Below are 24,099 nucleotides of genomic sequence, written 5' to 3'. Positions count from 1 at the left end.
CCCCACAGCCAGTGGGGAGTGGGTACTCTCAAGGGAGCAGGGGCAAGAGCGTGACAGTGACCACTGTTGCAGCCCCTCTCCTTCAACTTTTCCTGCAGGACAGGCTCTGCGGTGTGCCCCATATCCAGGGAGCGTGGAGCTGAGCTGCCCTGGCTGGAAGCCCGGAGCGCATCCGGGGCCGTGTGTCCCAGGTCCATGCATCCTGAGGGGATGGGAAGAGGCTCTGCTGTGGCCGGTGGTGCTGGGAGAAGGTGACCTGTCCCAGGTGGCTGGCCAGAGCCTGCTGGTTGGCGGACCCCCTGCACCTTGGGGCTGCCGAGGGAGGGAGCGGTGCCTGGTGTGAGGGGAGCGGGACGGGGCTGCGTGCGTGGGCAAGAGCTACCCAAATGTGCCAGGAGCTGGCCCCCATGCTGCCAGCACAGGCAAACCATGGCAGCCCCTGAGCAGCTTGCCTGCGGGTCGTGCCCCCGTGCTCCAGCGCGGAGAGCTGCAGCCAGCTGGCTTGCTGCTCAGACGGGTAGGGCCAGCTCTGCCTGCGCCTGGCAGGGCTCATGGCCGGGAGCAGGACGGTGCTCAGTGCGGTGCCCACTCCCCTTCCTCCCCGGGCCAGGCAGGCTGCTGGCTGGCTGCCACAGAGCCAGGCACTGTGCCCTGTGGCTGGGTGCATGCCACAAACCACCCTTCCGGGGCCATCCTGGAGCTGCAACAGTGTCCCTGATCCTGAAGGCATGTACAAAGATCCTGTAGCCCGACCCCACCGGCCTCTGCCTTGTTTTTCTCTTGGCTTGGGTGCTGTAAAGCCGGAGGTGAAGCAGTCGCTCGAACTCTAATGAAATGTTGTACAAAAATCATTCTATAAACAGACGATTTTTATAAAGACTAATAACAAACCACGGGGGTGAAGGTGGTGAGGCGGTGCAGGAGAAGTGTGGTAGTCAGGTGGCGGGGGGGTTACCCCGGCAAGGGAGCGAGGCCGCTGGCCAGAGAAATCAGGCTGTTTATCTATAAAAATCGAGCTCGGCAAGGGTTTATTTTCCTTGTGACTCGGATACGGTGCTTATCATTAGATTAAACAGTGGGAGGAAGAGAGGTATGTGTTGTATCATTGAATTAAGCGGTGGGAAGAGGGGACGGCAGCAGGCAGAATCTACTTAGAAGACCAATCTGTGGTGCTCAATTCCATTGATAAAGTGGGAATATTCCTGCGAGGCGCCGTGGCCCCGGGGTGCCTGGCTGCAGCCGCAGGGGTGTAACTGCCCAGGCAGGTCGGGTCAGGCAGCGAGTGGCGATTTATTACTCTGGCCCCATCCTGCGCCTTTGGTTTAGCCCCACAGACAGGGACTTGTGCGGTGGCTGAGTCTGGCCTCTGCCCCCAGGCACCTTTAGGGAAGAAATGTTTCACCATGTGGGTGGTGAAACCCTGGCCCAGGTTGCCCGGAGAGGTGATCAATGCCCCATCCCTGGAAACATCCCAGGTCAGGTTGGACGGGGCTCTGAGCACCCTGCTCTGCTTGGGGATGTCCCTGCTCGTGGCAGGGGGGCTGGACGAGACAACCGTTAAAGGTCCCTTCCAGCCCAAACTAACCGGTGGTTCTATGATTCTCTGCTGGGGGTGTGTGGGCTGGTGGCAGTGCCTTCGTTCCACCAGTCACTGGGAACAGGTGGCTCCAGCCAGGCAGCCGAGGTCTGCGTGCTCACGTGTGCGCGCGTGTGTGTGCACACGCATGTATGTGTGTGTGTGTTGTGCAGGTTGTGCTACCTGAGACGTACCTCAGGGGTGTGGGGGTGCAAGCTGTGCTGCCAAGATGCGCACCCCAGAGTGCTGTCAGGGTGCACACGGGGGTGAACACCAGCTGTGGGAGGTGCCAGGCCACAGCAGGGAGGGGTCCCCCAGCCCCAGCCTTCGTTGTGGCCCCCGCAGGGTCCCTGTGGTGAGAGGCATGGGCAGCTTCCTCCAAGCCACTCACATCTTGCCTGCCCTGTCCTGCAGCCCAGTGCAGGGTGGGTGCCATGTCCCGCAGGCACTCACTGTGCGTGGAGGCTCTGCCTTCAGCCCCAGGCACAGCCAGAGCCCTGGCAGCACAGGGGCAGTGAGCTGTCCCCTTCCAGACCCTCTCTGCAGTGATGGGAAAGTATGCTGACAGCGCTCCCGTGGGAGATAGCTCCTTGGGCCAGGGCTGGCCCCACTCCCAGGGGCTGCCGGACACCCTGCTCCCTCTCCCTGGGGTCCCAGGAGCTGCACCATGTCCTGAGGAGGGGCCGTGCCCAGCAGTCCCGGGGGTGCCAGGGAGCTGGGGAGCCGCTGGCCACAGCTGGGAGCTGCTGGCTGGGGCACGTGGCTCTGTGGGAGTCGGGGGGATGACGAGCGCACAGGGGCTGCAGGATCAGCCCTGCGGCACAGGCAGTGCCCTGGCTTTGGGGCGTCAGCCAGGCTGGCGGCAGGTGCTACAGGGACATGCTCCGGCACGGGTGGACACCGGGCACTTGCACGAGGTTCCCAGCCACCAGCAAATACAGTCCCTGCTCAGCACTGAGTCCAATGCTGCCAGCTGTGACCCCTGGACAGCCCCTGCCATGTACCTTGGCCCCCTTGGCAGGGTCTGGGGATCTGCTACCCCTGACATAGACCCCTTGGGATGCCGGATCCAGCCAGCCTGCAGGAAGGATGGCGGGACACGAGAAGGGGCTGTGTGGGGGACCGGGGGCTGTTGGGACATGGGGCAGTGCCAGGGGCTGCCCCACGGTCCTGGGGGACACAGGGTGTTGCTGCAGGGACACCCCATGGTCTGGGGCTGGCTTGTGGTCCCCAAAGGGTCCCTGCCATGGTGTGGTGGACAAGGGGCCCTGGTGCTGCACATCACCTCTCCTGGTCAGAGTCTGGGGGTTCCCGTGCCCTCAGTGCTGTGGGGCCAGCCTGGCCTCAGTGGGGCGTCACGGGAGGGACAACAACAGTGGGGTGTTTCCATGGCAACTCTGCAGCAACAGGCACAGGGCCCGGCGCCACGCGATGACCATATTTACCTTCCCAGAAACCGCTTCGTGCTCCAGCAATTTGCCTCAATTAGGCTCGTTACTGCATCAGGAGGCCATGGTGACGGCAGCGGCCGTGGGGGCCAGCGGCTCCGTGGGGGCTGCCCTGGCTGGCTCCACCACTGCGACTCTGGGCAGGGTCTGTCCCCCTCCCCATCCCCATTCCCATCCCTGCACCTGGGGGTCCAGGCAGACCCCAACCTCTGCGTTCCTCTCGCCTTGCTCGCTCAGCCCACTCTCCCCCACAGTTAATGTTTCCCCACAGCACCGCTGTGCTGCCCCATGGCACTGCTGCCATAGGCTCGCGGCCCCCGGCACCATGGCCCAGACCCCTCCGCCCCACGCCCCCGCTGCTTGTGCTGCATGGGTCCCTGGACACCGGGTCCTTGCTCAGCCAGGGCAGACAGCAAGTGGTCAAGTAAACAGAGGAAAATTACTGCATGCTCGGCCCGGCGCTGCTGCCAGGAGCCCAGCGCCGTGCAGCAGGACTGGCACTGCAGGCATGCCCTCCCCACGCCACAGCCGGTCACGCTGATGCCCACACCCTCGCAGTGCCCGACCACCCCCCAGGCCGCCAGTGTGGCTCCCACTGTCTGTTGTTCTGGCCAGCATGGGTGGGCAGAGCCATGGCTGTGGTGGTGCGGGCGATGCTGGGACAGGGTGGGATTTGGGGAGGGGGTGGCTGACTGCCCAGCGCTGCTGCTTACTGCGTGGAGCTGCTGGTGGCTGCTGGGGCATGGCTCCAAGCACTCACCTCACTCGTCACGTCCTGCGTGCCGGGCTGCACATGGGGTCCAGCAGCTGGGGACTGTTGTCCACTTGGGGACAGGCGGGGCTGGCCATGGTGGGTGACGGGCAGTGCCCCGCACCCAGGGCCCATGAGGCAGCAGGGGGTCACGGCAGGCTGTCCGTCCTGCCACCACCCGTCGGGCAGGGTGCTCCCGGCTGGGGAGGCACGCCTGGCTAATCCCTGCACACCAGGCGATTGTGGTGCCCAAAGCCGCGGCATCCGGGCTTAGCACTCGTGTGCAGCACAAGCCTCTTAGGGTGCCGGCCCGCCACGCTCCCTTGCCGCTGCAGACAGACAGCCCGGCCCGCCGGCGCGGGAGAGCCACAGCCCCGCACACCTCACCCATGGTGCTTGGTGCTGCCAGCGGCTGCTGCCCGGCCCCTGGCGTGGGTCGGCTCCCAGGAGAGCGGGGGTGCTGGCGGGTAGAGCCAAATGATTTAATTAAGGGCTCCTGGCAGTGAGAAGACAGAGCCGATTAGCGGCCAGAGGAGAGTGCGTGCTGGTGGGGAGCTCTGGAGCCCTGGCCAGCAGCGCCGCAGCGGCCACTGCCTCATGTCCGCCTTGCTCACCTGCATGGGGCCGTGGGACAGGCAGCAGAGCAGGCAGTGGGGCTTTGGGGCAGGCAGCGGCAGTGTCTTCTGGGGCAGCCCATCCATGCCAGGTGTCCCACCTCCTCGTCCATGGCTGTGGCCATCACCCGTGGGTGCTCTGGGGCACTGTCTGGGGCTGCGGCGTCCCCGATCCCCACACCCCTGACACCCGTTCCAGACAGAGAGGTGCATCTAGAGCTGGCCCTGCAGCCCGGCATGGGCCCACACCTATTTACAGTTACAACAGATAAATTACAGCACTGCGCAAAGGGTCTCGAAGGTGCACAAGGGCAGCACCACAGGATGAACCTCCCACCCACAGAGCCCCCCACCCCACAGATCCCCTCCCCACAGAGGTCCGGGTCCTGCTCACCATGCCTCTCCCGCAGCTGGCCCAGCCACAACCATTGTCCCATGCCCATCCGGCACAGTGCAGCATCCTCACCGGGGCGGGCAGGTCCCCTACAGCCTGCGCAGCGCCCGGAGGAGGATGGGGCTGGGGAGGGAGGCAGCGGCTGCCCCAGTCAGCTCAGCTTGCAGCAGTGGGGCCAGCACAGCCTTCCCACTCTGGCTGCAGACTCAGAAGTGGCTCTCGGCTGTGGTCTCAGGGAACTCGTAGCAGTGGTGCCGGTCCCCCAGGGCGAGGTGCTCAGCAGTGCTGCGGCCGGCCCTCTCGAGGTAGTGGGTGCCAGGGCGTGCGGCGGCTGGGCTGTGCCCCAGCCCATTGGTGCAGCCACTCACCAGCTGGTGCTTCTCGCAGGTGCTGCCGGCGCCGTTGCGGGCACTGGGCGCGTGGCTGTAGGTGTGCTTGTACTCCTCTGCTAGGTCCTTCCCCAGCTTCCAGCGCTGCCACCTCTTCAGCAGCTCTGCCTGCACCTGTGGGCAGCCACTGTCAGTGTGGTCCCATACCTACTGGCTGCCCAAGCACTCCTTGGCTGCCCTTCTCCCATACCACCCTGCTCACCTCCTTGTTGACAAAGCAGTAGAGAATGGCCACCAGCATCCCCTGGATGGAGGGAGAAGAGGCGTGAGAGGCATGCAGCTGGACCCTGGCCCCAGCCCTGGTCTGGTCCCTCCTGAGACAGAGGGTCCACACGGAGGGCCAGTCTTGTGTGGAGCTGGGCTCACCTGGAAGGAGCTCAGGAAGAGGTCAAAGAACAGCTTGACATAGCGCAGGGTGCCCTGGGCATGCTCGTCTGTGACGAAGGCGAAGACCACCTCGTGGATGCCCAGCAGTGGGATCAACGTTAGCGTGGACTTGGCCAGCCTGTGTGAAGACAGGCCCGTCAGCACCGGGATCGCAGGGTGGGCACACACACACGCACCAGCCTGTGCACCACAGGCATGTGGGGCTGGGGCTGTGCCCACCACCCACCTGAACTTGTAGTCAGTGTAGCGCATTTGATGCGCGCGGAGCTTGGAGACAAGTATCTGGATGATACGGATGAAGATGAAGAAGTTGATCTGCAGTGGAGCGGAGTGAGTTATGAGGGGCAGGGTCGGGCAGGACAGCTCTGTCCCCTGCCCAGGGCAGCCCCTTTCGCAGCAGGCTTGGGATCCTGAGAGACACAGAGCAGCTCTGCCCACCGCAGCCCCAGACTCACCAGGATGGCCAGGAACACGGGGAAGCGAAGGATCCACCAGAAGCCCATGTTGTTGTTAGTGGTCCAGCACCTGCAGAGGTCAGGGAGGGGTACTGCCGGGCAGCCCCTTGACCAGGCGGCTGCTAGAGCCTAGCATGGCATCGGCAGCCCCAGCCGAGCAAGCGCCATTGCCCGGCACCCTGCTCCTTGCATAGGGCGATGGTGTGGAGCCTCCCCAGGGCCGTCACACCAACCCTCAATGTGTGTCATGCACACCTGCCTGTGCCCTGCACACCCACGGGTGCTGACCCGCTGCAGGGGCTGGTACTCACTGGATGTTTTCGTAGAGGAACTTCACGACGACCCAGGGGATGAGGAACAGCACGGGCGCCCCTGCAGAGGAGGCGGGAAGGGGGCAGGTGAGGCATGGTGGGGGTCGGGGGATGGGAATGAGGAGCTAGCCCACCTGCACTCACCCCAGCCAATGCACAGGTAGAGGGTGAAGTAGCTCCTCTCAGAGAAGACGGCCACCACCAGGAGGTTGTGCAGGTAGATGCCCTCCACCAGCAGCCAGCAGTAGTTGGCCACGATGCCGTACTGCATGAAGACCGTGGCCGCCCGGCAGCCTGCGGCTGCCTGTGGGCAGGGGTCAGGGCTGCTACACTGCCCGCATCCCCTGGCCCCACTGGCCCCATGGCTCACCTCGTCACTCAGCCAGATGTGCACATTGTAGTCATCGATCTTGTCGCTGTAGTGGGTCTTGAGCAGGGCGTCAATGACCAGCACGGAGACGCCCTTTAGGATGAAGGAGGCGAAGAGGTTCATGTGGATGTAGTTCCTCATGCAGTGCAGCTTGCTGCGGAAGCGGGGAGCTGCTGTCAGTGCCCGCGCCGAGAACCCTGGCACAGGCCCTGCCTTGCCCCCAGCCGGGCAGCCATGCCCATGCCCCTACCTGAAGCCCAGCAGCAGGGCCAGGGCAAGGAGCAGCGCACACAGCGACACTGAGTAGCCCACGGTGTACATCACCTTGAAGCTGCCATAGGTCTTGGCAAACTTTTCCTGGGGGGGGGAAAGGAGCAAGTGAGGGCAGGGGCAGGCAGGGCAGGGCAGGAAGCCCCACACCGGCCACCCCCCAGCTCTGCCCACCTGCGCCTCCAGGTCCTCGGCGTCGAGCTCGCACTGCGTGGCATCGCGCAGGGACTGACCCCGGGGGCCCGTCACCCACTGCCCATCTGGCCCACAGGTCTTGAAGACGTGTCTGTGCTTCACTGTGAGGGGAGGAGGGTGATGGTGTGTGCTGGGCCCCAGGGCCAGCGCCGGTGCTGTGCGCCAGCCCAGGCATGACCGCCTGGAGCAGCACCGGCACACACGCGTGCGCGCGTGCGCACGCACGTACCCACCCACCCCGCCCCCTCCTGCCATTACCTTTCTGGTACCAGGGCAGGAACCAGGGGCAGGGGACGCTGGCGGTGCTGTTGGGCAGCGTGTCGGGCCAGCAGGAGAACTTGTCGAAGGTGCGGTTACAGACCAGCTCTGCAGAGGGATGGGACGTGGTAGTGCCCTCGGGCTCATCCTCGGCCAGGCCCCACGCCAGCCCCTGTGCATCCCGCCCCCAGCCCCTGTCCCGTGGGGACCCCACGCCGACGCTCACCTGTGGGCGCAGGCAGGTGGCTCATGTTGCGGTGGCATTCCTCGCTGTACGCCTTCCAGCTCTCAAAGAGAAAATCCGTGATCTGGGCGGAGGGGCCCTGGGGACACCGGGGAGTGTCACTTGTACCCTGCCCATGGGGCTGCTGTGCCAGGCCGGGCAGCGACCCCAGCTCAGGGGTGGCCATGGCGGAGCGCGGGCTAACGCGCCGTGCGGTGCCGTGCCACGCCATGCCGTGCCATGTGGATGGCAGGGTAGGCAGGAGAGGGCAGCGGCAGCTGCACAGCATGCTGTGGTGAGGGGCTGCCATGGGCAGGGGCGGCTCGGGGGCAGGCAGCGGGTGGTTGGGTGTGGGGCAGACCACCATCGTGCAAGATGGCCCATCCTTACCTGGCAGCAGAGCAACAGTAGCAGGAGGCTGAGGAAACGCGGCTGGGACATCCCTCCGCCGGGCCGTGAGCCGCATGGGGAGCAGCACAGGGCAGCTGGCTTCTTACCGGCCCTCGGCAGCTCCACTGCCCTGGCAGCGAGGGCCCTGGTGTGTGGGCAACCCTGCATGAGACGCTGGGTCACGGGGACGCGGGCAGCGGGACCCACCCCGGGGCAGAGCTGGGGGACGCACAGCCAGCGGCAGGCGGGCGCAGGAGGGGAGGCCGCTCCGGCACAGAGCCGGCCCCGGTCTCGGCACCACGCTCCTGTCCCTGTCCTCACCCGACCCCGCCTGGCTTTAACATTCATCTGGTTGGTTGTGCATTTTCCCGTTAGGCTGAAGAACCACCGTGTACCTGCTGTTTCCTCCCAAGAACAGCGTGGGAACCACAGCCACGCACCCCTCTGCCCGCTGAGCCAAAACCAGATGCCCCCGGTCCCCAGCTCTCGCATTGTCCCCGCCCTTGTGTGTCTGGAGTGCAGCCACGCGTGGGACATCCCCCCTGCGCAGGGCAGACCATGCTGCAATGTTGCCTCCAGACACCCCCGCACACAGACCCAGGCTGGGGCCACCCCACACTGGTGCTGTTGCCCGTTGGTGCATCGGTGCTGAGTCCCAAGAGCCCAGGACCCCAGAGGCAGCCAAGACCCCTCCTCATGCCTGAGCATCTTCTCAGGGCAGGGGCTGGCGCCCAGGCTGCCTCCCCACCACCTCCATGCCACTGCTCGTGGGGGATCCACATCCAGCGCTGGAGGTGGCCAGGCCCCTGGGACAGTCCCACAGGGTGGTCCTTGGGGCACCCCGGCCCTGGCCGTGGCCCCACAGGTCTGCCCGGCCTCAGCGCCCACCCGGGGATGAAGGCTGACAGGGAGCTGGCAGGGACGGCTGCCAGTGCCGGGGCGGTTAACCATTAACCCGCAGGGATCCCCAGCGCATGGTGCTGCTGTGGCCCTGGGACCCACTCACCCTGGCCGTGCCGCTGCAGCTCCATCGCCCCCAGCCTGGGCAACCAACACGGCGCCTCGTCTGACATGGTGCCCGGGAGCTCCAGTGCAAAGCCTGGCTCACGAGGCTCCATAATTCCCTCCATCCCCCTAAGCTGGTTAACGGGGCTCCTGAGCGGGATTTCAGCTCTTCCGACAAGGGGCTATTCTGATGGCAGCACCATGGCACGGCCGTGTGGGGTGAGGGCAGCCAAGCAGGGCAGGGGATGGGGACAGAACAGACAGTAGTGCTGGTACCACTGCAGATGCTGCAGCATCACCCCCCCGGCCTCCCCCAGGCACTAGCCAGAGTGCTGCGCTCCCCGACCAGCCACCGCTCCCAGGGCTCACCGCTCTGCCCATGCTTATTTTTATCCCTGGGAAAGTCATGTTTCCTGCATGCAGACCCTCTCGCCATATCGCAAGCGGCTGCCTGAGAAGCTCATTAATCAGCGCGTGGGGCTCCAGATGCGGCTCGGGGAGCTGGACCTGCTGGCGCGCGCCTTATTTAGACAGTCCCAGGACAGAAGGAGCTGTCTCCTGGGACAGACCACACTGGGTGGCCTCTGGGAACGGGAACCTTCGATGAGCACCCACCAGCCACCTGCCCACGCCAGCATCCCTGCCAGCCCCAGCATCCTGTCCTCATCGCCCCACCAGCCCCATGCCAGCATCCCTGTCCCCCCCAGCCCCTCACCAGCAGCCACACCTGCCCCACCCCGCCGCCAGCCATAGCCCAGCCCCATGGGAACCTCCCGGTGCCCAGCCCCTGCCCCAAGCATCCCTGCTCCAGGAGGAAACGCTCCTCCCAGGCACCGCATGTCAGCAGTGGACTCACTGCCAGCCCCTCTCCGCGGCCCGGCGAGGCAGCTTTGGGGCAGAGGTGTCTCTATTTTTAGCTGCCTGCAATGGGATTTAGCGGCAGGGAGGCCTCTGCCCTAGACTCCCCCCGGGCTGGCAGCTGCTCCCCCGGCACAGGGGCCGTGCCACAGCCAAGCTGGGCAGACTGCACTGGGTGAGGGGTCCTGGCCTGCGTGGCCAGCCACGCTCCTCACCTCCAGCATGGGGCTCCCCTCTTTGCAGCGGGGCCCTGCCAGGCCCTTTCCCCCAGCTGCCTGCAGTGCCATACAGCTGCCGCACTGTGCTGGCCCCCCGCTCCCCACGGTGCGAGGGACTCCCGGCAGCTTGGCCGCCCCACAGTGCACTCTCGGAGATGCAGGCTATTTTGAGCAGACACATGTGTGTGCAGGAGTAGCTGTGGACCAGTTGTCCCCGGTTTGGTGCAGATGGGCAGTGGCAAGGAAGGAGCAGTGGGCCTGCGTGGCCAAGACGCCAGGGTCTGGGGTGGCTCAGACCACCAGCACCTCCTTAGGAGCTGGCAATGCCAGCATGGGTGCCCGCAGTGCTTGGAGCAGCAGTCACTGCTGGCTGGATGTGCCACGGTCGACGGTTCTGGGAACCCTTCTCAGCCGTGTCTACTGCTGCTGGAGGCAGCATCACGGGAGGGGCCCAGCCCCATGTCACTACCTACCCTCACCACGCCGTGCCTGACTGGCTCCCAGTGCCACGTTCCCCAGCCAGGGCCAGACTTTGGGGGACCCTCTGCTGCGCTGAGCCACGGGCACCAGGTAGAGGGTGCCTGGCATGTGAGCAGGTGCATCTGCGGGGGCCACACATACTTTTGCCCCATGCTGGCATTGGGCAATGCAGCGTGTTCCCGTGTCATGGCTCTGCGGCTGCTGACCCCTGCGGAGGCCAGGCTGCAAACACCCAGCACCGCTCCGCTACTGCAGCCGTGAAGGGGAGACCTCGCGGCTGCAATGGCAGAGAAGTAAAGAGGAACCAGCCCCAGGATGGTTGCGCCCATGTGGTGAGGAGGTCAATGCCAGCAGCTCAAGTGCTGGGGCTGTGGAGGTGCCAGACACAGGTGCCATCATCTACCCCTGGGGTGGAGGGGAGCAGGGCAGTCACTGGCACCCACGTTGGTACACTGAGCCCTTCCCAAGCCAGTGGTGCCAACCCCTGCAGCAGTGGGGGCCAGGGCAAGGACCCTTTCTCACCCCTGACCAGCTTCCCTGCGGCCCCTGGACCTGTGGCTCACGGCCCAGCGGCCACCAGCCCTCGGGTTTGCTGGCAGGTGGGGGGGCTGAGGTGCACGGTCTGAGGAGAGGATGGGGAGAGCTGAGTACCGGAGCTCGCTACACCACTGGGCTGCTGCCTCCACTGTGGCATCGCACTGAGCCATAGAGAATGGATGCGAAAAAGATTGTTGTGGGCTTTTGCCCCCCACCCATGGGTGTGCAGCCCCCGCATTGCCCTGCAGCAACTCCTGCGCCAGCGTGGACCCCTGCAGCTGGCTGAGTACCTGGCCCTGCTTGGGGGAGAGGTGTTCTCCTCCTCACGCCCAGGTCAGCTTTCCCCAGGGATTTTGCCGCCCCAGGCCCTTCCAGCTCACGCCCGGCTCTGGCTGCCATCACACGTGCGAGGGAACGAGCTCCACATCTGGGATCACTGCAGCCGATTGCCACATGGATCAGCAGCTCGGTGAAGCCTCCACGGGGACACTCATGGGCATCTGCAACGTGACTCGGAGCACCCTGGCACAGCCACGGCCCCGCTCAAGTGCCAGGAGGCTGGTGCAGCCCACCACAGCCCAGTTCCTCCACGCAGCCCTCACCACCCCACGAGCACAGCCCTACACCCAGCACAGCAGCCCCTGCTCAGGAGGCAGCAGTGGGGGCTGCGTGCCCTCCAGACACAGGGATTAGCCCCCAGCGCGCTAATGCAGTGCTTTCCACGGCTGGCTTGGCTTTGAGCTCAGAGCTACAAGCCAGCACGGCAGGGGCTTCGGCACTTGGCAGGGGAGGGGACGGTGCAGGGCCAGAGCTGATGCAATGCCAGCGCGAGCCTGGCCCTGCAGATGCTGCTCCACTTTCCATCTAGGACCACAGCAAGCAGGACAAGCGGGGGGCGGGGGGAGATGGCTGCGGTGGGGAGGCCCACACCCCACACTGTCCCCGCCTGTATTCCTGCCCTGAGCTCAGGGATGCCTCCCCACCTGTGACGCACAACTGCTCCAGTCCTCCCCTGCGAAGCCAGTAAAAGGAACTTGGGCAGTGGAGGAACAGCTGAACTGCCTGGAGAAGCCCTCACGCCGCAGGACTGCAGCTAGTTTGCAGAGAGTGACATGATTGTGGAAACACTGAGCAGCAGCACATGGAGAGAGCTGACGTCACCAGGCACCAACGATGTCGGATTCTGTGTCACTTTGGACCAAGAAAACCTAAACCAACCCTGACAGCGTTTTCGTCAACAGCAACACAGCATGCAAACAAAAGGCACTCGCCCGTGTGCCGTCAGGACGAACGCTCTTTGCATCACCTCCACAACTGCCCTGCTACCGAAAGGGAAGGTCAAGGGCATCTTCCACAGCTGCCCGGTACCAGAGGAGGTGTGGTCTGCAAGCACGGCTCAGCAGCCAGGCAGTGGTCAAATAACCTTGCTGCCTGGCAGGCTCTGGCAAGGGGATGCTGAACCATAGGTCCTGGGTTGGGGAAAGGGGTTTTTCTTGTTTATCACATTGCATGAAAACCCGTGAAACACAGGAGGACAGCATGACAAACATGGCATGACACGTGTGGTTAGCGTGTCCCAGGGGAAGCACAGGACTGGGAAAAGTCTAGGAAAAGGTCAGTCCAGACAGGCGTGTGTGCATGCGCGCCCACACTGGGAGCTCAGCATCTCCCTGCCCAGAGCAGCTCATGCCATGAATAGACACTGTGGTCATCATGGAGCTGGGGACAACCTCCTGGTCCCTCACTGAGGAGCAAGCTCAAACCCTGCTCTGCTGAGGTGCAGATGTGCAAGTGACATTGCACACAGCAGCCTGTCCTGGCAGGGGTCCTGGCAAGGTCCCTCCCTGTCCTAAGGCACCCGCAGCACCTGGGCACAGCCAGCCACCAACTGCGCCGGAGGCGGGGGCTGCTGCAGGGTGGCACTCGTGCCCAGCTGTCTGCTGGTCCTGCTGCTCACAGCCACATTCCCCAGACCCCCCTGGGCTGGGGTAGACAGTAGACCCCGCCCCCCCACGGGGGCTCTGGCCACGGGGGACACAGGACAGGGCATGATGCAATGGAGGAGCACAGGGGGATGGAGCAGAGCGGCTGCCGTGTCCTCCCTGCATCCGGCTTGCCCAGAGCCTGCCTCTGCCTGGCACAGTGAGGTGCACAGAGCAGCGCTGTGCTCGGTGGCTGGTCTTAGCCCTGCACTGCTGATCAGGGCTTTCAGTCACATTTTTTTCATTAACTATTTTTAATCCACATTTTGCCTCTTCTCCATTCAGCCTTTTCTCTCTTCCCTTCTCCAGGCAACAAAACATAAAAAAGTCTGCACCACAGCATGTGGAAAGGAGTGGGATTGGTGGGAAGAACGGGAGCTGGCAGCTGGGGTGCCACTAACATGCCGAGGATGGGTCCTGCGGGCTCTAAATTTTCCTGCTAATGCACAGATAAAGCTGAGGAAATCACAGGGGCAACCACTGAATTTGGCATGGGTCAGGACACCCACAACACGCGCTGCCAAGTGCTGCGCAGGGCAAAGTGGCTGCATGACAGGGTGCTGGGGTGGACGAACCCTCAGCAGCGCTGGCTGGGCAGCAGCAGATGCCCTGTCCTCTGCCTGTCCAGCCGCCATGGCTCGAGGGAGCCGGGCTGACACCAGCGTGCCCTGCTCTCCCTTGCTGCCCCGAGGGAGCAGGGGGCTGGGAAGCACAGTGCCAGGCAGAGGTGATCTCGGCAGCTGCTTTGGAGATGCGCTTGCAACCACGAGGGCGGCAAGGTCACATACCCAACATGTCCTGGTTAAACAAAGCCATTTACCAACACTGTGTTGACACAGCAGAGCTTGGGACAGAGTCACAAAGGGCACTTGCAACGGGCCCCTGCAACTCCCAGAGAGCTTGGGGAGCACTGGGAAGGGTGAAAAAGTGCCCCCTGCTTCCGCCCCTCGGCAAGAAAGCCGCAGGCACTGCTGTCCCCATGGCACGGAGACCCAGTGGGCACCATCCCAGTGAGGGGCTTCTCCAGGAGATGCTCCCAGCAAGTCAGAGCCCGGCTGGTATCACTCCCCCGCGGCTCACGACAGCCACGGCAGCACCCGGGGGTGCCAAGATGGCCAACGGCAGAGCCTCTTCCCAGGGATGCCAGAGGCAGCGACGCAGACAGGGAGCGGGCACAGCCCAGCTACGATCTCCCCGGCCTGGGACAACGTGTGCCGAGGGGGTCAGCCGCACCGGGGCGGGCGCCCAGCACCGGGACGGCTCTGGGAGCTGCAGCTCCGCACTCCCGGGGCTCAAGCCGCGGCCCCGAGGATGTGCAGCCGCGACCCGAGCCCACAGCCACGCGACGGGGCGTGCGGCATCCCGCCGGACGGGGAGCCCCGAGACAGCAGGGATAGGCGCTCCTCTCCTCCTCCCCCCCTTCCCCGTACCTGTCGGGGCTGGGCTCGCGGAGGCTCCCGGGCGCATCTCGGTGCTGGCGGGGACCGGGACCGGCGCGCTCGGCCGCTCCGGCGAAAACTTTTGCCGGAGCCGCGGCGGCGGCTGTGGCGGCTCGGGGGGAGGGACCGGCGCGGGGGGAGGGACCGTGGGCGAGGAGCGGCGTCCCGTCGCCCCGCTCCTCCCGCCGGCGCGGGGGGGGCGCAGCCCTGTGCCCCCCGCCCCGCCCTGCGCCGCCGGCCCCGGGTGCTCGGCGCTGCGCACGGCGCGGCGCTGCCCCGCGTCGCTGGCGGCCGCGCCCGGGAGCTGCGGGGGCACCGGCGTTTGTCCCCGCCGCCGGCTCCCCCTCCCCGCTCCCGGGCACCGGCTCGGCTCGCCGGCGGGGACGGGGCGGGCGGAGCGCCGGGGGCAGCTGGACCGCGCCGTCCCCTGAGGGAGCGGGACGGGGGTGCCCGCGGCTCCGGGGGGCCGGTGCAGCCCCCGCTAGGGGCCACGGCGTCCCCCGGGGACCCTCCCCTGGCCCCAGCGAGGCATCAGGGCCCCGGGCTCTCCTGTGGTCCCCGAGGGTTTCCCGGCACTGTCCCCGCTCCCGGCCCTGCCTGTGCGCGGAGCTGGCGGCTCCCGCCCGCGGGAGCAGGGCTAGACCCCTCGAGGACCCGGACAAACCTCTGCCGTGCAGCCGGGAGCTGCTCCGGCCCCCCCCCCGTTCCGGCCGCCGCTGGCGGGGAAGGGTCCGTGTCGGGCCGCGGCGCGGTCAGGTAAACATCCCAGCGCAACAGCAAAGGTGCTGGGCACCCCTCAGCCCCCGGCTCTGGGGCTGGAGCGCGGCCTGGGCAGATCCCGCGGCCGCGGGGACGGCAGCAGCCGACCGCCGCTCTGCCCCGGCCGCCGGGCACAAATGTCTTCACCGTGGGCCGACAGCCGCGGCGGCCACGCAGGCTGCGGCAGCTCAGGGACACGGACGCGGAGCATCCTCCCACCTGGAGCCCGCTCAGCCCGACCCCGGGACTGGCTGCAGCGCGGGGCTCCCTGGAGCCTCCCCGCTGGTGCCCCCAGGCGGGATCCCACTCTGCTCAGCTCCCCGCTCACTGGAAGACCCTGCGGGTGTGAGCAGAGCGGCCCGGCCGCCTGGGCACACGCTGGGGCTTGCGGGTGCCACTCCAGCGCCTGAGGGGGTCAGACCCACTGATGTCCCCCTCAGAGGCAGCCCTCGCACCCCTCCAGATGAGGCAGAGGGGTGACCTGTGGGCGCCCCCCCAGGCAGCAGGGTCTGGGGCTTGTCCCGCTGCCCGAGGGCAGGCAGAGGCTTGGGCAGAGGGCAGGATGAGACCAGGAGGGGCCAGCCAGCTACAGTGAGCGCAAACACTGCTGGCAACAGGCTGTTGACAGTCCCGAGGCCTCTCCTTTTCTGATGCTCAGAGATAAGAAACGCTCCTGCACTGTGCAGCTGCTGGACGCTCCGTGCTCCAGGCTGTGGCTGGCACATGCTGTCCTGCTGGCGTGGCTGCGGCACAGCTCAGCTGCCATGAGGGATGTGGGAAGCGGGTACACAAGAGCGGGGAGTGCACGGCTGGCACAGCTGGTGGGGACCATGGACCATCTGGGACGGCCTTGCTGCTGGCCAGCACAAGGCTGGGCAGGGCTCTGTGCCACCAGGGGGTGATGGCCAGCCAAGGCAGGGCCCTGCGGCTCCATTGCTCCCCTGCTCCACGCTGGCCTTTTGCATGGGTGCACAGCAGCACCCGTCAGCCCTGGAGCGTGGTAGAGCCCACACTCACCTGCCCACGGCTCTCACATGGGGCCAGGCACAGGAACAAGGCAGTGATGCCAGCCAGCATCATTAGACTTCGTTAAGGTGATGAGCTTTCACTTCTCTGCTGTCCCAGGCTGGCTCTGTTCCACCTGCTGGAGCCCAATTAGTGTCACATCGAAGAGGCAGAAGCAGGCAGGCACCCTTGGCATGGCTCTGCCCAGGAGCTGCCCGCTCAGCTGAGACTGGGCACAGCTCGGAACAGGGCTGGCCCAAGGAGCCTGGCCCACAGCTCCCCACTGCGCAGGGCTGGGAAGTGCTGGGCACACACACACCCTTGGGGCTGGGCCAGTGGTACAGAATGGGGTGAAGATGCCCCTGCTCGGTGTGGTGCGAGGGGGAGAATCCTTGCTTTCCTCCCTCAGCTCCTGGGGAGCTCAGCTCCCAGCCTGAGCCCTCCTGCAGCGCGAGGGGACACAGCATCCCCTCCCCCCCATGAGCAAGACACCAGGGCCTTTGCTTGTTCCACTGTTTATTATGTATTAAGGTCACAGATATTCCAGTTCTTTGATCCCTTGGGGCCACCACACACAGGAGTGCACATGGCAGAGGGTCTGGTGCCTGCAGCCCCCATGTGCAGGATCGTGCAGGGCGAGGGGGGGCTGTGAGGCAGCCTCAGTGCACTTGGGGCTGGGGGTCTGCCTCGACCTCTGTGTAAGGGGCAGGGGTGGCGGCTGAGGCCAAAGAGCAGTGCTGGATGGACACTTTCCCCCTGAAGCCAGATCTGGTGGAGGGTGAGTGTGCTGTGGGCGAGCAAGCGCTAGGTCCTCGAGCCCTGGCCAGAGCTGGGGACAGCGGTGCAGCGGCCGGCCTTGCCCTGGGCGAGGGCAGGCCAGGCGAGAAGGGCTCCAGCCTGTGACTGGCCAGCAGGGCAGGGTGGCCAAGTGGCTGCCCCTCACCCATGGGGTCTGTTCTCTGTCATCATTGGTATGAGGCACAATCCCTGAAGAGCCCAGCAGCCATTGGGCGCTGGTGAGTTTTGGCCAAGCAGAAGCAGAGGGTGTCTGGGCTGGCTGGGAAGCAGAGGGGGGGGATGCCTGGCTGCTCTGGGGTCAGCAGAGGAGCATGTGGGGCCAGAAGCACTAAGAGGATCTCACTGTGCTAAACGTGTGTCTCCCCTTGGTGCTTGCAGGAGAGGCTGGGAGCACGCCAGCTCTCTGCCCCACTGCCACCAGCGCAGGCCCTGCCGCAGTATGGTCACTGGCCCCACTAGCCCCGTAAGGCTCTGTGACCAGGCATGAAGCTGGAAGGGTGGATCCCCTGTCCTCCCCAGGACAGCACAGTCCTGCTCCAGACACCTGTAAGGAACAGGGCTGAGGGAGGTAACGGCAGAACTCATGGCCAGTAGGACAGTGGGAAGACAGCAAAGAAAACCCCAAACCAACAGTGCAGGGGGGACAAGAGGCCCAAGAATATCCCAGAGGTAATGGAGGTGCTGAGAACAGGGGTGAGAGAGGAAAGGGGAGTCTGGGACTGGCTGTCCACAGGCACTGGCAAGGCACTGGAGTGGGGATGAGGGGTAGAGGGAGTGGCGCTGGCCCCAGACAGCAGAGGGGTTCTGGGATCTCAGTGGTGACCTGCACGCTCACCCCCCTGGGGCAAGGCAGGGTCCCGTCCCTCCTACTCAGGTGATCACTTTGAACCCAAAATATTTGCGCAGCTGTTCCAGGAAGACAAAGGTGAGGATGGTGTGAGGAATGAGTCGGATGGCAGCAGGAACGAAGCCCTGGAAGGGGACAGCAAGAACGGGGACAGTCAGCACGTGCCTGGCCCTCAGCTTCCCTGTCAGGGCCAAGGGTGCCCAGCAGCCCAACCCACGGGGAGCAGCACGAGCTTGCAAGCGTGGGGGAGCGGCTGGCTGGGTATGCAGCATGAGCCCCGAGGAGCTGGGGTCTTGGTGGCAGGCAGAGACTACCACAGCGGTGAGGGAGGCACCACAGCCATCGCTGTGCACACAGATCTCAGCATCATGCATCAATCACTCTGCCCCCAAACACATCAGTGCTGGCATCACCACTATGTAGGCAGACTCTCAGTAGAAGCCCGGGTCAAATCCCACAGCCCCCGGTTCAGAAAGGGGTTGGACACTGCCTGGGGAAGACGAGCAGACAGGCTGTAACAGGGAAAATGCCTGACACAGCATCTGGAAGAAACCTTGTGTGTGAAACCCCTTTTCAGGGGCCCGCCCAGGAGTGAGACTGAACACACAGGTCACTGCACCAAGCCTGGGCACATAGGGCCCAAGAGCTGACCAGTGTCTGCTGGTCAGTAATGTCCAATGAGTTCTGGAGCACCACTGCCTGTCCCTGCATTCCTGGTTGGGAACCCAACGGGTGCAACAGGGCAGCTGCTGCGGTGCCCAGATCCAGGCTGCAAGCCCAGAAGCGGCCAAGGCTCACAATACTCTGGGGCCAAGCCAGGGACTGGCAGACGAAGGCCTGACACGGGAAGCAGTCAGGCTGCCGGCAGCAGAGCCTGGAAGGCTCCTGCCCCAGAACTGTTCTGGACCTTAACCTCTGCTCCCATCCCGGCCCAGTCTCCCCACCACCCTACCAGCCCATCCCATGCATCCACAGCCAGGTACCTTGTAGAAGGCGAGGGGGCCAAGCTTGGCAGTTTCCATGGCACAGTGGGTAACACCCTGGAGCGAGACGGGGAGAGATGAGGAGGTGCCGGGAGGCAGATGCCAGCGTGCGAAGAGGAGAGGACCGGCAGTAGGGAGGTGGGCAGGACAGGCTACTCACCCGGTACTCGCCCTGGGAGTTCATGAGGCGGGTCTTGAGCACGTCCAAGGGCTGGCACAGGAATGTGGCGCATCCACCCTGGGGAGAGTCAGCAGGGATCAGCAGCTCCAGTTCACGAAGGAGACCCAGGTGCCAGCAACTGCCATGGTCACTGGAGAGACCCAGAGCCCTGCCTGGGCCCAACCCCAGGCCAGAAGTCCCACAGGAGCCTCTGTGCCTGGCCCTGCTTCATCAGAGTCCTGAGAGGCAGCTCTGGCAGCTCCAGCCTGGGGTCCTGAGCCCAGCTGCAGGCAAACCCAGCCCCAGCCCTGCCTCCCCGCAGCCAGCCCTGCTCACAGCGATGAAGCTGGCCAGGAAGTGAGTGAAGACGTTGTCTGACAGCAACCCAGCTGTGAGAACCAGCTGCTTGGCCTGGTCATAACAGGAGAGCTGTGGAGACATGGTATATTAGTGACACAAAATACCCTTCCTTGCCACAACAGGGACCAACCCTGTCCCTACCCTGGGCACCTACCACCCAGCAAAGCTGTCCTACCTGCCCAACAGTGACTAGAGCCCCTCGGCTGGATGCCATCGTAGCTCCCGAGAAGAGTTTCTTCAAGCCCTCTGCAGACACATTTGGATCAACACGGTCCTGGGACATTACTCACACTCCCTCCACCCCAGGAGCCTCCTTCCCTGCCCGGACTGTCCCCCCGACTCCTCATACAACAGTGCTTAAAACACACAACAGCAAATACACTGCAGGAAAGGAGAATCCTCGAGAACAGCCCTACTTCCTCCCTGTTGCTGTTCCTTCCCCTTCCCACCTGCTCCACCCTCTTGCGCTTTTCCATAGTGGCTCCCAGTAGGTCTCTCGTTTTCACGGGAGTATGGGCAGGCTGCCAGGCCCTGCCCCAGACAGATGCTGCGGAGGTGCCGGGCACTGCCCAACCCTCGGCTCCTCCCTGCCCACCCTCCGTCCCCTCTCCCTGGCCTAGCTGAGCGAGCACCGGCAGCGACTCCCAGATGGAGCTCCCTGGGCAACCGTTTCCCAGTGTCAGTGAGGACACGGCAGGCAGGCTCACCCTACCCCGGCTGGCATGGCCTCACCTTCCCGGAGGACGCGGTACATGCCGTCCAGAGCATGGGAATAGCTGGAAGGAGCGAGAGGGGACGGTGTCAGGGTCCGAGGCTCCCCGGCAGCCCCGCCGCCCCGAGCGGGCAGCTGCAGCTCCCAGGGCCGCGGCAACAGCCCCGCGCCCCCGGGCAGGGGGCCGCGCCGCCGGTGCGGTGCTGCCCCCCCGCGGCCACACGGACCCCGGCCCCTCCCGTTCCCCCGGGAGCCCCGGCCCCCCCACTCACTTGCGCCGCAGAGGGGGCGGCTGCTTCATGTCATTCTGCATCCTGTAAGGCCGAGTACCATGGGGTGAGGCAGGGGCGGCGACCCACCGACCCCCCCCAGCACCGGGGGCCCGGGGCACGCCTGCCGCGGCTCAGGGCAGCAGGTGGAGGCCCAGCAGATGGACTGTGTCGCCTGTTTGCAAAGGGACAAGAAAGCAGCCTCCAGCCCCACACCCTCCGAGGGCCACGCAGGGGCCTGGGGCCCAGGGCTGTCACACTGAATGGCAGAACCACTCCGGTCCTTTTGGGCACAGAGCTCACCGCTGGGACTGGGCCACTAACCACGGGGCAGCCTGGTCCAGGGGAGAAGTCAAGAGCACAGGGAATGCCCCACCATCCCAACTGCCATCGCATGCCAGCCACAAGCCTCCCTCAAGAGCAGCACCGGGACACAAGCAGAACTGACCTGACGTTCACCATGTCTGCTGGGGTCCCCACGAACCCGCCGGTGAAACCTGGGGCCAAAGAAGAGCTGGGGTTAGGGGGCTCCTCCAGCCTGTGGGAGCCTGGGGCTGAGGGACCCTCTCCCTCGCTCACCTCCCACTGCACCCAGCAGCACTTTCTGGTAGAAAGGGGGAGGCCCCTGGCTGCCCTGGCCCAAGCGGTCCCTCGCGGTCTCGTAGATGGCAAAGCGAGTCAAGGAATACGTCATCTGGAGAAGAGGGAGAATGAGCCACTGTGTCCCGCTGGGTGCCTGCCTCCTTGGCCCTTGCGGCTCAGGGCAGCCTGTCAGCTCCAGCCCAGCTGCCAGATGGGGAGGGCAGCACCGTGCGGCAGGAGCTCCATGCTGGCCTCAGGGGACCAGAGGCCATCAGGGCACAGTGGCACTCACCTGCCGGCACAGTGAGGCGCTGAGCCCGTTGTAGAGAGCCAGGAAGCCATCAGTGCGGATCACACGCATCGCCATCCCCATCATCCGCATCTTCACCTCCTGCTGCGTCTGCAGGTGGACCTGGGGCAGGGTCTGGCAGCGTCAGTGCACCAGCCCAGTGCTAGGGCTGGGCAGAAACAGCGCAGCCGGGATGCCACTCCGAGTGCTTGTCAGGGTAACTCGTTAGCACTCATGCAGGAGCTTCAGTACAAACAGCAATAGCTCCAGTCTCCCCACACCTAAGCAATACTTGGAAACTGGCCCAGCCCAGCATCAGAGCGGTGGAGGCTGGCAGGAGAAGGGGGAGTGCTGAGGCACCTGCCCAGTCTCTCCCAGGCACCTGCCCAGCTTGGTGGCCTCAATGGCACACCCCAAGACGAAATGGTAGCGCCTGCTCCTCCAAGAAAGGCTGTGTGCCACATTGAGGCATGGAGGATCCAGAAGTATGTGATTGAGCGAGCAACCAGTGCAGGTTTGCTCGGAGGGACCATGACAGGGCCAGTGAATTCATGACCTCCTGCTGCCCTACACCCTCACCACGTGAGGTGGCAGGCCTCCAAAAGTAACTTCCCCTCTTCCCCAGCCACAGGAATCGCAGAGGCAGGGAGACAATCCTGCAGCCCTGCTCACCAGCTCTGAATCGCTCCCTGCCACAGCAGGCACAGCCTGGGTGTCCCTCCCCACCCACAGCAGCCCAATGTTTCCCACCATCACCGGAGGAAGCAGCAGGAGGACTGTGCGGGGGCTGGCCAGCACGGAGGAGCCATGTCAGATGGTGGCAGAGCACGTTCTGAGCACACCCGCCTGGCCCCATGCTGTGAAGATCACATGTGGGTCAAAGGCCCCCAGGGATAGTATTAAGGAGAGCAAAGGGCCGCTGGCGGGGGACCAGGCCTGGCTCCCATTACAGAAGCCCCGGCAGAGTCAGGGCGTGGGACACACAGCAGGACACTGGGAACAACCTCTGTCTCCCGTGCAGGGCAGCAGTGGGGATGCAGGGAAGGCACCAACCTTCGATACCAGTGAACAGATCTCAGACTCAGGGACCAGGGGTCGTGGCGTGCTGGGCAACCCGGGGCAGAGGGACCGGGCAGGCAGGTACACCAGAGTCACGCCTGGGAGCGCTCCACTGCCTGCCCGTCCCAGGGCCATGGAAGGGTAGGCAGGCAGGCAGGCAGGGGAGGAGCGCTGTGGTCACTGCCACAGGGCAGGCAGCCTCGTGGGCAGCCAGTGGCTGCGCAGTGCCGGCTCAGTGGTTCCGGCAGGGGTGTGAGCACCATCCAGCTGGGCTGGCTGGGGCCTCCTGCTGGGGCCAAGGTCCAGAAGTGCAGCAAAGTGCCCTTGGCCCCCTGCTTTACCAGACCCTGAGGCCCCTTGTGCTTCCCCATGCCTGGCACCAGCCCTGCTACAGTGGAGCTCTGGGCCAAACACAGGTCCGTGTTCAATATGCAGGCGTGAACCCTCTGGCAAAACTACCTGGCTGGCCTGCGCTGCTCACAGCCACGGGGCACACAGGGTCTACGCATCCATAGGGCATAGTGCATGGCGTCACAGCCCAAAAGTCACATCCGTCACACTGGCTCAGAGGCAGACCTAGAGGCATGTGCCAGACTAATTCCCCTTCTTAGCACTTTGCCAGGGCATCCTACACAAGCTCCCATGGGCTGCCAGCCACCTCTGCTGGGCAGATGGAGCCAGCCGGGCACGGTGGCAGGCTGAGCACCGGGGAAGTGGCATCCCCCTGCCAGTGCTGGCTCCCCTCCTCGGCCTGCGTCCAGTGCATCTTCCCCTCTCTCCATGCGGTGGGGTGGGAAGGGGCTGCCTGTCCTGAGCCTCGCCCATGGGCACGGCAGGCCCTGGCCCGGGCTCACTCTGCTGCTCCCCCCCCCGCAGTCTGCCTGGCTGCCAGGCTCATCGCTGCTTGGCCAGCACACAAGGCTCCGGGCAGTGCTGGCATTCGCCCCGTCCGTGGGTGCTGGCAGCGCTGGGCTGCGCGCGCCACTCTTTGTGCAGGAGCGGGGGATGCCAGGCCGTCCACGGCTCCTAGGTGACATCTTGGCCCGAGGACGCGGAGCCCAGTGGGCCTGCGTCCAACGCCACGGGCCCCAGAGCCACCACCATGCCTCACGCAGGCGCCTGGGTAGGGCTGGCCGGGGTGTCCTCCACGGCCCCCGCACCCCAAGCTCCCCAGAGCTCTCAGCCCCACACCTGCCCCCTCACACGCCTGCACCCGCCCCTAGGCCGAGCTCGCGGCCCCTCAGCCCTGTCCCCACGCCCTTCCCCCGTCCCTGTCCCCTCACCACCGTGCCCCCGGGCCCCACAGCTGCCTGTTTCCTCCCCGAGCCCAGGGCCGCGTCCCCGCGCGATCGGTCCCGTCACAACCGGCCTCCCGCCACCCGGTCCCGTGCAGCCGCCTCAGAGCCGTTGCCGGCCGCTCGCAGCCGGCCCCGCCGGTAGCCGTTCCACGGCCCCTCACAGCCGGCCCCTCCGATAGCCGCTCCCCGGTGCCCCCGGCCCCCCCGAGCCGCCCCCCACCTTGAGCAGGTCGAGCGGGTGGGTACAGCAGGCGGCGCCGCACGAGGCGAGGCCGCCGAAGTACCACCGCGACACACGCCGCTCCGCCATCGGCGCCGCTCCGCGCTAAGGCACGCCCCCTCGGGCCAACGCCACGCCCCTGCGGTAAACCACGCCCTTTTAGCAAAGCCACGCCCCCGTCTCCAACGGTACCCGCGGCAGCTCCGGG

The 24,099-nt window shown here is 65.3% G+C and overlaps 2 protein-coding genes across 2 annotated transcripts; both read right to left on the bottom strand.

The window, feature by feature from the left end:
- Positions 1–4,608: 4,608 nt before the first annotated feature.
- GCGR (glucagon receptor) lies at positions 4,609–8,490 on the bottom strand. The gene is made up of 13 exons (XM_082008251.1): positions 8,032–8,490; positions 7,645–7,741; positions 7,419–7,526; positions 7,140–7,261; positions 6,946–7,052; positions 6,696–6,849; positions 6,470–6,629; positions 6,326–6,386; positions 6,015–6,084; positions 5,786–5,874; positions 5,539–5,677; positions 5,375–5,416; positions 4,609–5,286 (listed from the first exon to the last, which is right to left on the bottom strand). The coding sequence occupies exons 1-13, from the start codon at positions 8,377–8,379 to the stop codon at positions 4,990–4,992; spliced, it is 1,794 nt and encodes a 597-aa protein (XP_081864377.1). The 5' UTR covers positions 8,380–8,490; the 3' UTR covers positions 4,609–4,989.
- Positions 8,491–17,982: 9,492 nt separating this feature from the next.
- On the bottom strand, positions 17,983–23,981 carry SLC25A10 (solute carrier family 25 member 10; the record flags this gene model as incomplete). The annotated part of the gene is made up of 11 exons (XM_082008112.1): positions 17,983–18,084; positions 18,943–18,999; positions 19,103–19,180; positions 19,439–19,531; positions 19,638–19,708; positions 20,195–20,238; positions 20,447–20,488; positions 20,892–20,940; positions 21,023–21,137; positions 21,318–21,437; positions 23,892–23,981. 11 exons carry the CDS (start codon positions 23,979–23,981, stop codon positions 17,983–17,985), a joined length of 861 nt encoding a protein of 286 aa, XP_081864238.1.
- Positions 23,982–24,099: the final 118 nt, after the last annotated feature.

This window comes from Phaethon aethereus (assembly GCF_964289735.1).
Source record: "Phaethon aethereus genome assembly, chromosome: 18".
Taxonomy (NCBI): domain Eukaryota; kingdom Metazoa; phylum Chordata; class Aves; order Phaethontiformes; family Phaethontidae; genus Phaethon; species Phaethon aethereus.
This window is presented reverse-complemented; position numbering and strand designations above follow the sequence as displayed.

Coding starts and splice junctions, on each gene's coding strand:
- GCGR (XM_082008251.1), bottom strand. CDS start 8,379: ATGAATGTTAAAGCCAGGCGGGGTCGGGTGAGGACAGGGACAGGAGCG. Junction 7,742..8,031: donor TACTGTTGCTCTGCTGCCAG/GTAAGGATGGGC, acceptor CGGTGTCCCCAG/GGCCCCTCCGCCCAGATCAC. Junction 5,875..6,014: donor CCGTGTTCCTGGCCATCCTG/GTGAGTCTGGGG, acceptor GCTCCACTGCAG/ATCAACTTCTTCATCTTCAT.